At 36.7% G+C, this 15633-nt stretch overlaps 1 protein-coding gene across 1 annotated transcript; it reads right to left on the reverse strand.

Annotated features, from left to right (window-relative positions):
* Nucleotides 1-6109: 6109 nt before the first annotated feature.
* Nucleotides 6110-15095, reverse strand: LOC142606392 (histidine-containing phosphotransfer protein 1-like). Its single transcript, XM_075777754.1, has 7 exons — nucleotides 15036-15095; nucleotides 14792-14824; nucleotides 14518-14648; nucleotides 14351-14419; nucleotides 12377-12448; nucleotides 10579-10651; nucleotides 6110-6328 (listed from the first exon to the last, which is right to left on the reverse strand). Exons 1-7 carry the CDS (start codon nucleotides 15093-15095, stop codon nucleotides 6230-6232), a joined length of 537 nt encoding a protein of 178 aa, XP_075633869.1. The 3' UTR covers nucleotides 6110-6229.
* Nucleotides 15096-15633: the final 538 nt, after the last annotated feature.

Genomic DNA, 15633 nt, shown 5'->3' on the forward strand with positions numbered 1-15633 from the left:
ACCCTTATAAATAAGACCTGAACCCCAAAAGGAGGAGATCCATAAATTCTCAGTAAAAAGTGAGTAAGAGAGAAACAATTGTATTCAAAAGTCCATCATTGGCACGTCCAAGGACCCATTGTGAATAATATAGCTTGTGCCCTCCTTCCTTTTTAAGATTGTATTGCCATTCTTGCTTAGGATTTCACTCTTTTTAAATTCTTTTTTTGCAAAAGTTCTTGGCCCATATCAACAAATTAATTGTGACAATCATATTCTTATTTCCATGGTAAGATTTTTTTTGACCCACACACTAGAGATTTGTAAAAAATAAAAGAAAAGTAGAGAGTTTGTTGGAGATATATTGATGTTCTAATGGAGTAGAGAAAAAAGAAAAATTATTTATAAAACTGTGTGTTTTACTTAGGTACTCAATTTTAGTTTTTTGGCAATCATTATCTCTTTCTAAGCAAATATTTCTCTCTTTAAACAAAGCTTTCTCTCCCTACTCTCATGTTTAGTAGCTACTAAATTAATTTATAAACAACCTTAAGTGAAACGCAAAGTTTAATAAATTATTTCCCACTATGGTGGGCCTTTTTTGTGATTTTGGGTTGAGTTGCCTCCTGCTGTACTGGGCCTAAGTATTCTAGATAAGAGAGTCAGGACTGGCCCAACTGCAACTCACTTTGGTCCGGCTTGCGCACAAACTATGCCTTCGTTTGCCGAAACTATTGCCACATGCCCATGGCAGGCGAAGCTGCCGCATAAGAAAGTTGTGGTGGAATGGATACAACAAAACAATTATAAGCAAGATTATGTCATTGTTAGGCAAACTAAGTAAATAGTCTTTCGCAAAAATAAAAGAAAAGAACAAGTTGTAAGAGTAATAATAAAGGTTGGAGGAGAAACTATAGCAATAATCAGTGAAGTTAAAAAAAGAATATAACTAGCTTGCCACATTTAGTTTAGTCACGGGGCTATGGCCAAGGAGGGAACCATTTTCTCAATGTGGGTAACCTTGCAGGAGCATCCTGCCGCTGAAATTACACACTTTGAGGGAGTGGACCTGAATGGCTTGTGCCCAAGAGTATTCCTTAGCAGAGGGTAGGCTTTAAGAGGGAGAGAAGGAAAAAACCTATTGGTGCATGCCTGCCATTCTAATCTCACTCGCTCTTTTTTTCTAACTCTCTGTTTCTTTCCCTTGTTTTACTATTTCAATTCTTCCTTTCATTTTTTCTCTTTGCTTTAGTGCTTTCTTGTGCAGCGTGATGGTGATCACTCTTGTGGTGATTGCCACCGTTGCCTCTGTTGGACTTTGTGGAGCCTAGTTTGTGTGCAGGATGTATAAAATGCAGTTTTTTGTAATTAGGGTTTTAGTGTAGTCAGTTGTGAGAGAGAGAAAAACACTGTAGCCGCACTTTGTATTTTTTTCCTGATAATAGTGAAATCCCTGCAATTCCGTGGATGTAGGCAAATTGCCGAACCACGTAAATATTGTCTTGTGCGTGTGATTATTTTTTTCTTTGGCGTGTGTTTTCTCTATTTTTTGTTTCTCACAGGTTTAGGAATTCATGGAAATTCCCTACAGCCTCCCCCTTTTTACTGTGCACGACAAATGCTCTTTATATACTGTCTGCCGCAACTGTTTTTTTTATACCATTTTACCCCTTAACAACCTTTGTTTGGTTTGGGTGTCCTAGCCGATCACCACTGGTCTGTCAGTGCCCCAGCCACCACCACTTACCTGTGCTAGTTGTGCTACTCCCCATTACTAGACAAAGAAGGTTGTTTTGTTTGTTTGCTCACCATGGCCTTCTCATCTGGCATGGTATGGGTGTTCTCTTTTCATATCCCTCATGGCATGCACCTAGTGGTTCCAGCCCATCCTCCATTTTTTGGGTGGTATGTCATCTTAGCAGGACATTTCCCCCAAAAGAGCTTGAGCAAGAACCCCAGAATAGACTTCCCCTTCTCCCTACCGTTAGACCATACCCTCTCTTACCTCTGACCCATGACCCACTATTCTTGTATTGGCTGGGTACAGGCTGGTAGTGCCTGGGTCTTGCGTGTGCTCCACTTCTTGCGTACGTCCAAAACTTGTCTGTTGTTCACGCGTTTGCCATGGTCTGGAGCTCGTCTGTGCGTTCTGCCGCCTATCCTTAACCTCTTATGGTGTGAACCGTCTTCTGGTTTTTCATTCCTTAATGGCCTGCTTCTTTTCAAAGGTTGGGCCTTGCTTGGGCTTCTCCTTTTAGTCCATTTTTTGCTTCACTTGTAATCTTGTTGCAATTCCTGCCACACCATTCTGCTATTCTTGCCACGGTATTATTGGACCTGTGTTTGCTGGACCTCTTTGGCCCTGTTGCCTGTCCTTCTTTCAATGACTCCGCATGGTCATTCATGCTACTTTGGGCTTTCCCAATCTGTTACATTACTTGTGGGCTCCTTTGTCCCATTTCTTTGTCCTTGGGCATCCTTGGCCCATTTGGCATCCTTGGCCCATTTGCTTTCCTTGGGCATTCTCGGCCCATTTCCTAATTTTGCATTCCCATGGGCACCTTGCTAACTTTTTTGGGCTTCCTTAGCCCAATTACTTTATCCTTCATTATTAGGCTCATGGGCTTTCTATCAACCCCTTTCTTTCTTGCTTCATTACATCGGGCCTGCTATGGCCCATTCTTGCTTTTCTTCATTGTATAACGCTCATGGGTTTACTACTTCCTCCTTTGGGTTCCTCTGGGTCCATTTGCTTTCCTTAAGACCCATTTACTTATTTTATGGGCCTATGATCCATTATTTCTGCCGTTAATGGTTCATTCCTATCAATTCACTAAGGCTGCGTTTGTTTCGACGGTAAACGGTTTCAGGAAATGGTTTTTCGCGTTTTCGGGTGTTTGGCAGGTGCTGAAAATATGGTCAAACGGAAAATAAGAACAGTTGACTGTAAAACTTAGGCCTCTGACCTGGAAATTCGCTTCCATTTGTATTTTACCTTCAAATTGGAATTTTCCAGAAAATTGAGAGACAGAGCACGAAGAGAGAGAGAGAGAGAGAGAGAGAGCACGAAGAGAGAGTAGAGAGAGCGAGTCGCGCCCCAACCCGCGCCGTCGCTTCTCTCTTCGTCGAACCCAGTCCCGGCGAGATCGAGGCGCGATCTCGCGCGGTCGAGCCCGCGCCGGGCGAGATCAACGTGCGATCTCGCGCCGGGCGAGATCGAGGCGCGATCTCGCGCCGGGCGAGATCGAGGCGCGATCTCGCGCCGTCGAGCTCGCGAGATCGCGCGTCGATCTCGCCCAGATCGCGCATCGATCTCGCCCTGCGCGAGCTCGACGGCGCGAGATCGCGCCGTCGAGCTCGCGCCGGGCGAGATCGACGAGCGTGATCGCGCCGGGCGAGATCGACGAGCGTGATCGCGCCGGCGAGACACCCTCCCCACTGATCTCACTCTTCCTCCTCCCTGTCTCACCTCCCTCTCTCAGTTTAATTTGATTTGGCCGGTGATTTGATTTTTGTTTGTGTAGAAGTTGATAGATTTTAACGTTTTATTATAAAATTTGTTTGGAATGTGAGAAAATGGTTGAGAAAATGTGAAAAATCAGTAAAAAATTTGCATTTTCAGAATGTTACCAAACACTTGAAAATATTTTCCAAAGTTTTTTTTAAAATGCCACCAAACATCTAAAAATATTTTCCTTTCCCGAAAATATTCTCTTTTCCTGAAAACATTTTCCAGAATTACTTTACTGTCGAAACAAACGCACCCTAACTCTCTTCTTGGTCATATTGTTGGGCTTCTTCTTGCTGTTAGGCTTTTCAAAAATGAGCCTCAACACCCACTTTTATTTGCTATGTTATTGCCCATAATCTCATAAATGAAAAATGGAGATGTACATACTACATAGGCCTTAAATTGAAACAATTTCATAAATTTGAAACTTTAATTAACAAAATTAAAAACTTGAGATCTGATATGAAAGTATGAAACAATCAATCAAATGAAATGATAGAGAGGGTGGGGCATTGACTGTGTGAGTGTATCGCGTGAAAGATGAAATATGATAGAAAAAGAAGGAAATGACAGAAAGAAAAATCTACGAGTTATTTTGAAATTATGAAAATTTTAAAGGTATTTTAGTAAATATGTCCGGGGTGTGGTGAAAAATCTGTCTTGCCCATCCCTGATTGTTGGAGCAAATATTTTGATTACCTTTGATACCATTTTTTGTGATCCAAGGAAAATACTAGTCATATTTGTGCTATATTTCAAAAGAACTAGTCAAGCTAATATTAAGAACTAGTCAGATTGATATAGCACCCAATGTGTGGCTCAACACATGTTTGCCCAACTCATTCATCCAATTCTATCCACATATTTGGGATATTACAGAAAACCAAATGAGAGTTGAAGGATGAAATTCAAAAAAAAAATTATAACTATAGAGACAAAAATAAAAACATGTCAAACTTAGAGATAATTCTTAATTGAGTCTTAATTGGTTTCTCCCCCAAGCCAAACTAGGAATAAAGCAACATATGTCGATACTATTAAAGTTGTGCAGGATTAAAAGCAAGGATGTCTAAACGATTTCCTGTATCTAAGAATGCGTCATCATGATTCATGAGCAAAGTAAAGCACCTCAGTCCATCAGCGGAAAAAAAAAACTCTAAAAAACTACAGGTACAAAATTTATACATGTGCCAAACTTAGAAATATAATTTGTATTTGAGCTTAATTGGTTTATCCCCCAAGCCAAATTAGGATTGGAGCAACATCTGCAGATTATATTAATGTTGTACAGGGTTGAAAGCAAGAAGGATCTCTAACCAATCTCCTGTATCTAAGAAAGCATAATCATGAGCAATGAAAGTAAAGCACTTCATTCCAACGAAAAACACAGACACACACACACAATCTACTCGGGTTTAATCCATCATAATTTAGTTTGTTAAACAATTTATCTCCATGTGGGTTGGTCCAATAACAATTTAGAATCACAAAAGCCTTTCTCAATTGCAACATTTTTAGCCTCTAAAATTTGTCTTAAAATGAAAGTATTAGCGATAATTTGAATGGAATCTAAACCATTTCATTTTACTCCAAACTCAGGAGATCAAATGTAACAATTAAAAGTTTGTATACTATAAATTGTGATAGAGCCAAACCACAATGAGGTAAATTGTTAGGATTGTTTTTGCAATTTAACACCAAAATGCTAACAATTTCATTAGTTAGCATCGTTTCCAAACTATTTAGGAAATTTACGTCTCGAGTCACTCAGACTCGAGTTCACTATAGCAGCTCAATTCTTAGAGACTCGAGTTCTATGTGTTGGTAGAGTTGGGGTCGAAATTTTTTCCACGTGGAACTCAAGTCACTCACATGCTCTTATCTTCTCCCCAAAACCCAGCTCTCATCTTCTCTCAAAAAATCAAGAAAACAAACACACTCTCATCTTCTCTCAAGAAATCCAGAAAACAATAACAAAACAAGAACCAAATCCCAATTCCATGCTCTCATCTTCTATCAAGCAATCGCCTTCAAAGCAATAGGCGGCGGTGGCGACGAGAAGAAGAACGGAGAGTTGGTGTCCAACAGAGCTCTGAGTTGCAATTTCATTAATTACTTGCCCCAAGACGAGGTGGCGGTTGGGCTCTGCCCAAATGAAGCTGGATTAGATGCCTTCTTCTTTCTTCTTCACTCCTTCTTCACTCAGTTTGCAAGCCTTCTTCTTTTCTTTTAGCTATCCACGTGGAAAATTTTTTCCACATCAGCTTAGGACTCGAGTGTTACAGGCTCAATTTTTACATTGAACTCAAGTCTCCTAAACTTGAGATGCTAGTTTCCTAAATATTTTTGGAAACTTGCTAACTAACGAAATTGTTCCTAAAATGGTGCTAAATGGCAAAAAATCCTAAATTGTAATCATCCCAAAAGTACTTTATGTCATGAACTTTCAATTATTGATTTGTTGTTACGCTACTAAAGGCAATGACTTAGTGCTTGTACTGCAGTTTTGTCAGTGGCTAACTAGTTCCCTTTTAGGAATCTGAACAATGCACAAGAAGGAAGAAAATAAAGAACATTAATTGTCAAATCATTAACAGAAAACTCAAGTTAATAGGTAGATAGAGCTTTTTTTTATATAGCATCCCTTGTAAACGCATGCGACCATGTAGATGGAGCAACTATCAAAATTCTATACATGCTATTACAGTTCTTCACTTCCATAAAGAAGTGATTGCATTCTCACTTCTCAGGAACTTCTCTTAAACAACCGAGAGAACTTGATGGCACACAAGCGCTGCTTTGTTGTTTGCTCTTGAGTCTGATAATCCTCCGCTCCATCTGTTCACCAATGTGTTGAGAGTAATTTAAATGTGGTAAAACACAAGATTGTTTGAAAAAAAAAAAATAGTCTATTACCCTTCAGTTATACTGTGATATTACCAGCATTTGGGTGTGTATATATATATTAATTGCTGGTTCAAGCTGGACAATATACATTCTAGCTTGTTGAGTCATGGGGATAGGTTGGCTGGTAATCCATTGCACTTGATGGGAAACCATGACTTATCTTAAAATCATAAACCATCAATGCCTCCCAATTGGTGAACTTTTGAATAAGTGTCAGCAGTATATATCATTTACATTGGTGCTTGATAATTCAAGCAAACCATTGAAGTTCAAAGGACTTAAAGAGAGATTTTTGAGGAATTTTCAAAATTAATTTGGTAATGATTCCAAAAGAATTAGCCAGCAGGGCTCTAGGTCTCCAGTTTCCAAGGTATCAAACAGTGTGCAATTTGGAGTTTTCTATACGAAATTATGGCAATTTTGCCATAGACCGTTTGGGCTGATAGAAAGTTTTCCAAAAATAGCCAAGTTTAAATTCTTTTGTTTCTAATTATGCTTGATGTGGGGGGTAAAAATGTTCGAACAAATGTTTGGGCTTTGGGCTTGATTGGTTAATACAAGTTTGTTTGGTCAGGATCCATAGACCCACAGGTCAGTCTGCAATATAGTGGTCCGAGGAGCTGTCCGAGGATGAGTATATCCTCAGACAGGCCCAGCAATGGCCCTGAGACTTGCTAAACGGATTGGAGGCAGAATTCTGGAAGAACTGGTGGGTAAAAGGGTGATTCAAGCACCCTTTAGAAGTAAGAACGTGTGAGAAATATCAGAGGAAAAAGCTGCTACCACCACATTAAAGGCCCTGCATTTACCTCCCTGACCGCATTAATGGAGAAATGACCTCTGAATAGTAGAATTTAGTTTTCCTGCTATTATTTGAAGACTTCGAGAAGGTGGTGGATGAGACAAGTATCTAAGGGGAAGGTTTGTATGACACGTGGATGAAACAGGGAAGAAGAAGAAGTATATAAGAAGACGGGAGGGGAAAGAAGGGGGCCCCGGCTTCTTAGCTAAAAAAACTAAAAACTAAGAATTGTAAACTTTGGCATAGAAAGAGAAGTACTAATACAAATCGTCCTCGGCTTGCGTCCGATGAGGTTTCTTTGTCATATTTGTTTATCACTTGTATAGATTGTGGCACTCTAGCCTGTTAATCAATTTCCAACATCCCAAACCTAGGTTTCAAACCCATACTCTACAAATTTCATTGTATAAGGCTCATTGGGCCTGAGCCCATCATTTGTTTTTGGGTCCGGGTACAATTGTGCACTTACACTTGATTAGTTCCCAATATGGTTTTTCCGATTCCTATGTCTTGTTAATGGGTCTTGTTAATTTTGTTGTGAACATTTTCTCAAGTTCTTGATTTTTATTAATTATTTTTGTCTGGGGGATGTAAGTTGTTATTACCATGTTTAAAGGGTTGTTCCAAGCTCATCACATATGTGGATTGGAATCAGAAAAAGAATTTTATCTTCAATTAATCAGCCTTTACCTTGTGAGAGAGGGATCTCTAGTTTAATTCTCACCCTCCTGTGGATTCCTATAGGTGTCGAGTTTCTTGCTCTATATCTCTTTGGCTAATTTCTAATAGTGGTGAGCTTATCAATCCATTTTGAGCGTGTACCTTTATTCCCTCATTACTCCCTGAACCAATCTGGTATCAATTTGAGGTCATAGTTTTGGTTGTCATTAATGGCTGTTGTTGTCATGTTTTGGTGGGGTGGATCTTTGATTATAAATATTTACTAAATCATAGTAAGGTGAAGTTTGTGAAATCTGCCTGTTTATGGTGTAGAATCCAATAAAAGGAGATCATGAAGGTAGAAGCTGTATTGTTGCTTGAGAAATGCCAAGAGGAAGTTTTTGCCAGACAACTACTAACAAGATAAGTTCCACTATTTCTAGTAAAAAGGTGTCTGTTGCAAAATATACCATAGAGTTTGATCATCTTATGATGAAGTCTAATATTGTTGAGCTGGAAGAGCAAACTATAATTCAGTATATTAGTGGTCTTCAGGTAGAAGTTGGTAATGTTGTCCAACTACAACCCTATTGGACTATAATAAAGTTATTAAGCAAGCACTAAAGGGGGAGGATCAACCTTTTTCTAACAGTGACAATTTTATTAAATATAATCGATGAATCAACTTGCAGAACATTACAAGCTAAGATTTAGAGAATCTAAAAATCCAGAAAAAATACAAGAGGGATGTTGCCTAATGCAATCACCCAATCAGACAGAGCATAACATAATCTGTTTCATTACATAATTGGGTGTTCTACACTGTCAAAAGCCCTACTATTGCTTTCTCGTCAATAAGTCCACAAGTTATACAATGAACAGCCTTCCCAAATCTTTACACTTCTATAATTAATGAATCTTCTTTGCCATGAAGATAACATTCGGATTATCATCTTTCGCATTACCCACATGATACTCCAACTAAAGCAAACACCAAAGACCACAAACCTCTAAACATAGAACAATGAAGCATGAGATGCCCTACTGTCCCCCCACTCTGTCTACCCATGCAACACTGATCTAAAATCCCAACGTGTCGTTTTTGTAAATTATCAACATCCTACCCAGTGTTGCTGTCCATATGAAATGCCACCATGCATGGCACTTTTGACTCCCAAATATATCTCTAGCCATAGTACCTACTCCTATCAAACAATCCTGTGATAATCAAGCTACTACAAACTTTGCTTTGAATCCTTATATGAGTGGTCTTGCACATGGGGTTTTACAAACAGTAGTTCCATTGTGTTGTTCTTAGAGTTGATACCTTGTTGTATATAATTCTTTTTGATGTAGTTCTTCGGGCTATTTTGTGATCTTTATACATCTAGTCTTTTTTAAATAATTTTTTTTATTACCTATCAAAATTATGAAACGACCAAGCACATCTAAGTAAACTGCTACTTTGTATGGGACAAGATAGGACAAGATACGAAGAGGAAATAGCTACACCATTTGTACAATCTGAGAACTAACTTGATGATTATTTTGATAAGTAAGAATACTTTTAAGCTAAAGAGACTACTTCATGTACATATAATGAGCACAAAGAAGCCCAAAGAAAAGAACCCACTTGCTGATGTCTTCACTAAATCATTATGTGGGATTCAATTAGAATCTATTTGTACCAAGTTGGGTTTATATGACATATATGCTCCAACTTGAGGGGGAATGTTAGAAACAAAGAGAATTGTATCCTTCTAGAAGGATTACATTGGTGAGATGTCCCTACCATGTCCATCCGTCACAATCATAATGTTCTTTATAATATTTATAATCTCCCATATATATGGAATGAATTGGGAAAGGGCTGCTGGACATAGAAATAGCCAATTTTCATTCACATTTTCCTTATTTGCATCTTCTTTTTAACTAACACAGACAAACCAAGGGAGACCTTGCTACAACCACCGTGCACCCTTGTCCCTAAATTGAAAGCCATCCATATATGGACCCCTAAATAGTTCTTGCCTCCCCAGTAGTCATATCTGCCACTTTCGTCTTCTTACCTCCCCTAAATAGTTGCCTCTCCATTTTGTAAGCAATTCCTACATAACTACTTGCTTCCTTGGGTCATTCACACCCCTAACATTCCATGAAATAATTTTGGGTTGCATTAATGGTAATGTAATATCCTTATCGAAATCTGATTTTCTGACCTACCAACCACGTTTCCTGCAATTGAGGATGCCAATTCTTTAAATTCCCTCATAGCAATGGCCTAGAAATCTTTGCTTCATCTAGTCTTTGCTACCACACATTTTCTCAATATTTACAAATGGATGTGTTACTTGCTCCTTGAAGGATATTTACATAAAGGAGGTGGAGGAAATTCTTGATAACCAAGCGGTTACAATAAGACATGGAATATTCTTGAAATAGCTGGGAAGAAAATATCATCACTGAAAAAATTCCTAGAAACTTCCAGATCCTTATAGAAGAGTACCGCCCATTACAACCCAAAATATCATCTTTCTATTTCTCCAACGTCCTTAAAATCAGGTTTCCATAATTTTCTCTCCAAAGAAGACTTACAAAGGTCAAAGAAATAAAAACTTAAAATCATACATATGAAAGATCAAGAATAATAGTACAATACTCTTTCCAATTATACATTATTGTGAGACTTTAGAAGATATAAATGAACATTGTGCAATACCTGAGCATAGGCCTCCAGCTTGTTTCGAGTGTGAGAAAATTCATTCTTTATCCAAATTAAGGCTCTGGAGAAACTGAAACAGCAAAATTTGCAGTACAAAGGGGTCAGGGGATTAATAATTCATTATGCAAAGTGAGACAAATTTAATTGAGAAATAAAAATAATCTTCTTAGTGTAAAAGGCAAGTTTTTAGTTGCTACAAAACTGAATGATATTGGCAGATTCATTCAATGGAAGGAATTAAAAAACTACAGGAGGACAAACTTAGTGATTGAATGAACATAATTAGCTATGCCTTAATTTAAAACGTATACTTTACAAGGAAAACATTGAATTATATGTAACCTATAATATATGTAAAACTGAGTTTGACTTTTGGTTGACCTCATAAGATTGTGCCGCATAAGCTTTTGGGGCCTCATGATTTTACAGGTCATTATTTTATAAATGTATGTATTTTAAATTTATTTTAAATTATTTTTTATATTTAAACCCTCTATTAAAATCCTGGCACGTCATATTTTATTTAAAAGGTAAATATATATAGTTCCACATACAAACTCAATCATAATAAATGCCTATTAATAACTCCCACAATAATCAAATTTCATATCTAGACAAAAACAGTAAGAGAGAAAAAATCATTTTAAGTTAAGCTTTCCTTTGTGCATTTCACAGGTTACCAACTAGTTAGTAGAAAAGTGAACAAAAGATCATTTTTGAAAAAATTGGTTACCTTCTAGTGTACATGTCAGAGCACATTACCAGCCTTTGCGCAGAGCTGGTATCTTTTCCCCTAAAAAAATGGAGGTCTAGGGATCAACCCAGAAGTGAGGGAGGGCTACCTCCTTCGTGTAACATAAATACATATAAATATGTATATATGTATGTATGTAAGTTTGTGAATATATATGCATTTATGTCAAAACACTCCTCTAACTTGCTATGTGCTTTAATGTTGAAATGAAAGCAAGAAAAAGAGAGGATTGGTTGGGTAACTCATAACCTAATTAGCATGACATGCACAAGTGTGTGAAGTATTAGGGTACCTGACATTACCAATTAAGAAGGCCCAGTTTCAAAAAAAATAAATAAAAATCAATTGCAATAATTTATAACAAGGATTACAAACTTAATTACAATATGTTCAGTCCTGAAGTTGAACAAGAAAAGAGAGTTGATAGAGCAGTTTATGATGGAAATTAGAGATATAAATTACTCAAAAAATGTGATTAAAAAAATCTAAAACATCAAACAACCCCTTGCAATTTGTTTGGATGGATGATTATTAATTTTTTGGAATAGATGGAAAAAGGGATAAGCCCATGAACACCACAAGCATACAACAAAAACCACATTGCAAAGGGAAAACATTCGAAAAGGGAAAGGAAAAAGGGTAATCGCAATTACAAGGACTTCAGGAACTTCCCAAAGTAGTCACATTTAAGTGAACTTTACACAAAAAGGAGGATGAAACCCTCATTTGATATCCTTCTATAACGCTTCTTCCAATTGGTTATTGGCTCAACTACTTCATACTATTAACATTTTCAAGAGCAATAGTGACAGTGACTGGACCCACTGGTCCCATTAGGATTCAAATTTGATATACTAGGGGTCAAATTTTGAATTTTACTACGATCCTGGTATATCGTATTTGAAAAAGCTAGGTTTATGCCAGCATATCTTATTTTCAAAATTTGTTAGTAACTTCTCTATGAGCAAAATGGATCTTGATTGCTTCTTCTCAATAAGTCATCATTCATATTTAGGCAGTGTGAATAACAGAAATCCTTACTTTTCCTTGTTCATCTGATCACAAGACTCAATGAGATCAACACATGCAAGTTTCACATGCTTGGCACCAATGCTGTAACACCAAATAAAAAAGTAAGATCCAATTTGCAATCAACAAGAGATGGAAGGAGAAAATAATCTTCTACGTATCCCTTGTAGCAAATATAAATAATTTTGGGAAAACAAGTCTATAATTAAAAATTCCTTAACAAGATGACATAAGAATTAAACCATTCAGACAAAGTATCATGTTGAACAGCTGATAATATTGATCATAAGAACAAGAGGAAAGTTATTCAATCTCACGATATCAATTTTAAAGGTTGCCATTGTTTCTAAATATAGCTTGAAACTTAGCATTATGTGATTCATATCTTAAATATTCAAACCACAATCATGTAGACGTGTTACATTCAGTGCAGGTAATGTTAGTCTACATTTTGTGAGATCCCATTATATTAGATTGACCATTACAAGTAGTGCTGAAAATTCTAGTACTCAATGTTGTTGATATCATAAACATGAATAAGGAAATTTGGCTTCTGATAATTAACGTTTGACCAAATCACAACATGTGTCAGGGGTAAGCCAGGTGGGATGATTTCCTTCTGACTCTACATACACTCAGGTATACATCAAGGATGGTACATACCATGTGTCAATCACATTCTTCCCAAAACTTCAAAGATAAAGGGTGCATCTGAGTATCAAAGTGTGCAACTATAATTGATTCCTCTTTGGGAAAAATGAAGATACGGCGTAGTGTATCATCCGTAACATGGAAAATTGATTATTCACTTCTACACCAGTATCCACGTATATAAAAGATTGGTCAGATTTAGGGGACAGTTCCTCTTTGCATCATGTGGAAAATTTGGTGCAAGAGGAATAATCATACTTTCAATGATAAATAGCAGGCAGGGATTTTTATTTTTATTTTTTTACGTTCTTTATTTGACTGGCTGCTTGCTTTGGGAAATTTACACTCTCATGCATTCTTGAATTCATTGTTCTAAACTTTTTATGATGATAACTTGATGATAGGATTAATTCTTTTTTAATTTCAATGTACTAATTATTTTTTGTTTGAATACAATTTTTATTGCCTACCAAAAAGTTACAGCAATTTCCAGTAATAGTAGGAAAAAGGAGCTAATAAATTACATTTTCTATTCCATGTTCTATAAAAGTTTCATAGTTTAGACTGCTGAGAAGTGCTAGAAAAACAGGTTCGGGAAACAGGTGGTAAGGACAGACAATGCTTTCTTACTTTTACTACAAAGGAGGAAAAAAAAAATCTTAGCATTCTATTAGAATTAAGAAAATTTGATGATAAACTCCAGTGCTATTAAAATCTCAATATGTGTTCTTACTTGATGAGAAAAATGATCAAACTGCCCAGGCAGATCATGCAAAAAAACAGTGCCTTCATTAGCACCCATATTATATGGTAACTACTATTTGTAAATAATCAATGTCAAGAAGAAGAACATAACTAAGCAAGCAAAAACTATTACCAGAAGAAGAAAAAAAATGTATAAAATACTAAATAATCTTTCAATACTAGAAAAGAAATGAGAAAAAATTATCCAAATCTATAGACATATATTCGGTGGGGTGGATTGTAAAGCCAAAGGAAAAAGGCCAGGCTGAAACAGAACAAGTTACTACTAAAAGTTGAGAAAGGCATGTGTTTAGTCTGCCATGCCCTTCACTAAGATAGATGTCAAGTCCCAAACCTTTGATCAAAGCCTCCTGCTCTTGAGTAAGGCAAGACATTTTATAAAAACCAGCTGTCCTTTACACAATGTTAGAAGTAGCTTTTAAATATACCCAAATAGATCTGAATTAGCTTTCAATAACAGCAGCCTGTGAACATGTTTACATTACGAACCTTGACAGAGTTTCTCCATTTACCAGACATAAGTGAATATCATTAAGGTAATGCAATTGATAAATTAATCTATCATGCTACCTCAAGCTTCTCTCATCTACTTTGTGAGCCAGTTCAGACAGCTTTGAGAAATCAACATCAGGACAATCACTGCAGATATAAAAACATGAATGAGAAATAACCAAAAGTAGATATACAACTAGAATCTGTAACTGGAACCATGAAAAATTAAATGAATATGGAGATACATTTTGCTTGTAAGTTCTGATAAGATTGTTTCAACATCAACAAAGTACTTATCAATCAGCTGCACAACATGCTCAGGTTCCTCCTCACTTTTCAAAGTATGAATCTGAGAAAACTGATCATTTACTATCCCCTGCAAGCAATGACAGGAATACACATGATTAACCATCTGAACATTCTTTTCCAAACAAATGTTCAAGCCAGGATATGGAATCTCATTCAAAATTAAATCTAACTTGTATTAAAATGCAAAAGATGCAGGAACAGGTGAATTACTGCATTATCAGGTTTTAGTATCCCAAACCTCAACTAGAATAAACATCCAAGAATTCAGAAGAATTCATTTATATTATGATCAAGCCATTACAAGTGAAAGAATATCAATTGGTGTTAATCCTCTTGAAGCCCCTAAAATCATTTCAACATACAAAAATCCTACATAACTGCCAACAAAGTAGAGCAAAAGGACTGTTGGCAAAGAAGATAAAACAGAAACAAATCATGAAAAGTTTTCTGTCACCTCGTCAAACAATGACTGAACATATCCTTGGAGCAGTCCTTTAAGAATAGACAAAGCCATCTCTATAGAACGTGGTGTCAGAAGCCCTAAGAAACTGAAACTAAAAGAAAAACTTTAACTGTTTGAGAAGGAAACATTCTGCATGAGATACACTTGCTTCAGTGTGAGGTTTGAAAGGCTAAATTAATTGCAGATGAAAACAATTTGCGTCAGACTGCCATGAGGTTAGCATGACTCCTTGTAGATATAACACCTAGAATTTGCAAATTAACATTTTTGCCATTCTCAATGACAAATGCCCTTCAAATCATAATTCTGTAATTACATTGTTCATATAGATAGATTAAGTGAGTTATAAAGATTGAGAATCATACAAAAAATCATGGAATGATGTGGCAAGGATGAATAATGCCCATAGTGGCAACTTGATCGGGACTGTTCGCCCTTGCCAGCAGCTCCCTTTGAATGATCCAAATTGTTGGACATATATGACAATGTATAATCAACCATAAACCATTAAAGTGGTTTAATGTTACAACCAGTAAATCAATAACTTTAGTTTTCTAATAATCAGACAACATATTATGACATGATAACA

Source organism: Castanea sativa, chromosome 8 (genome assembly GCF_040712315.1).
Source record: "Castanea sativa cultivar Marrone di Chiusa Pesio chromosome 8, ASM4071231v1".
Lineage (NCBI taxonomy): Eukaryota > Viridiplantae > Streptophyta > Magnoliopsida > Fagales > Fagaceae > Castanea > Castanea sativa.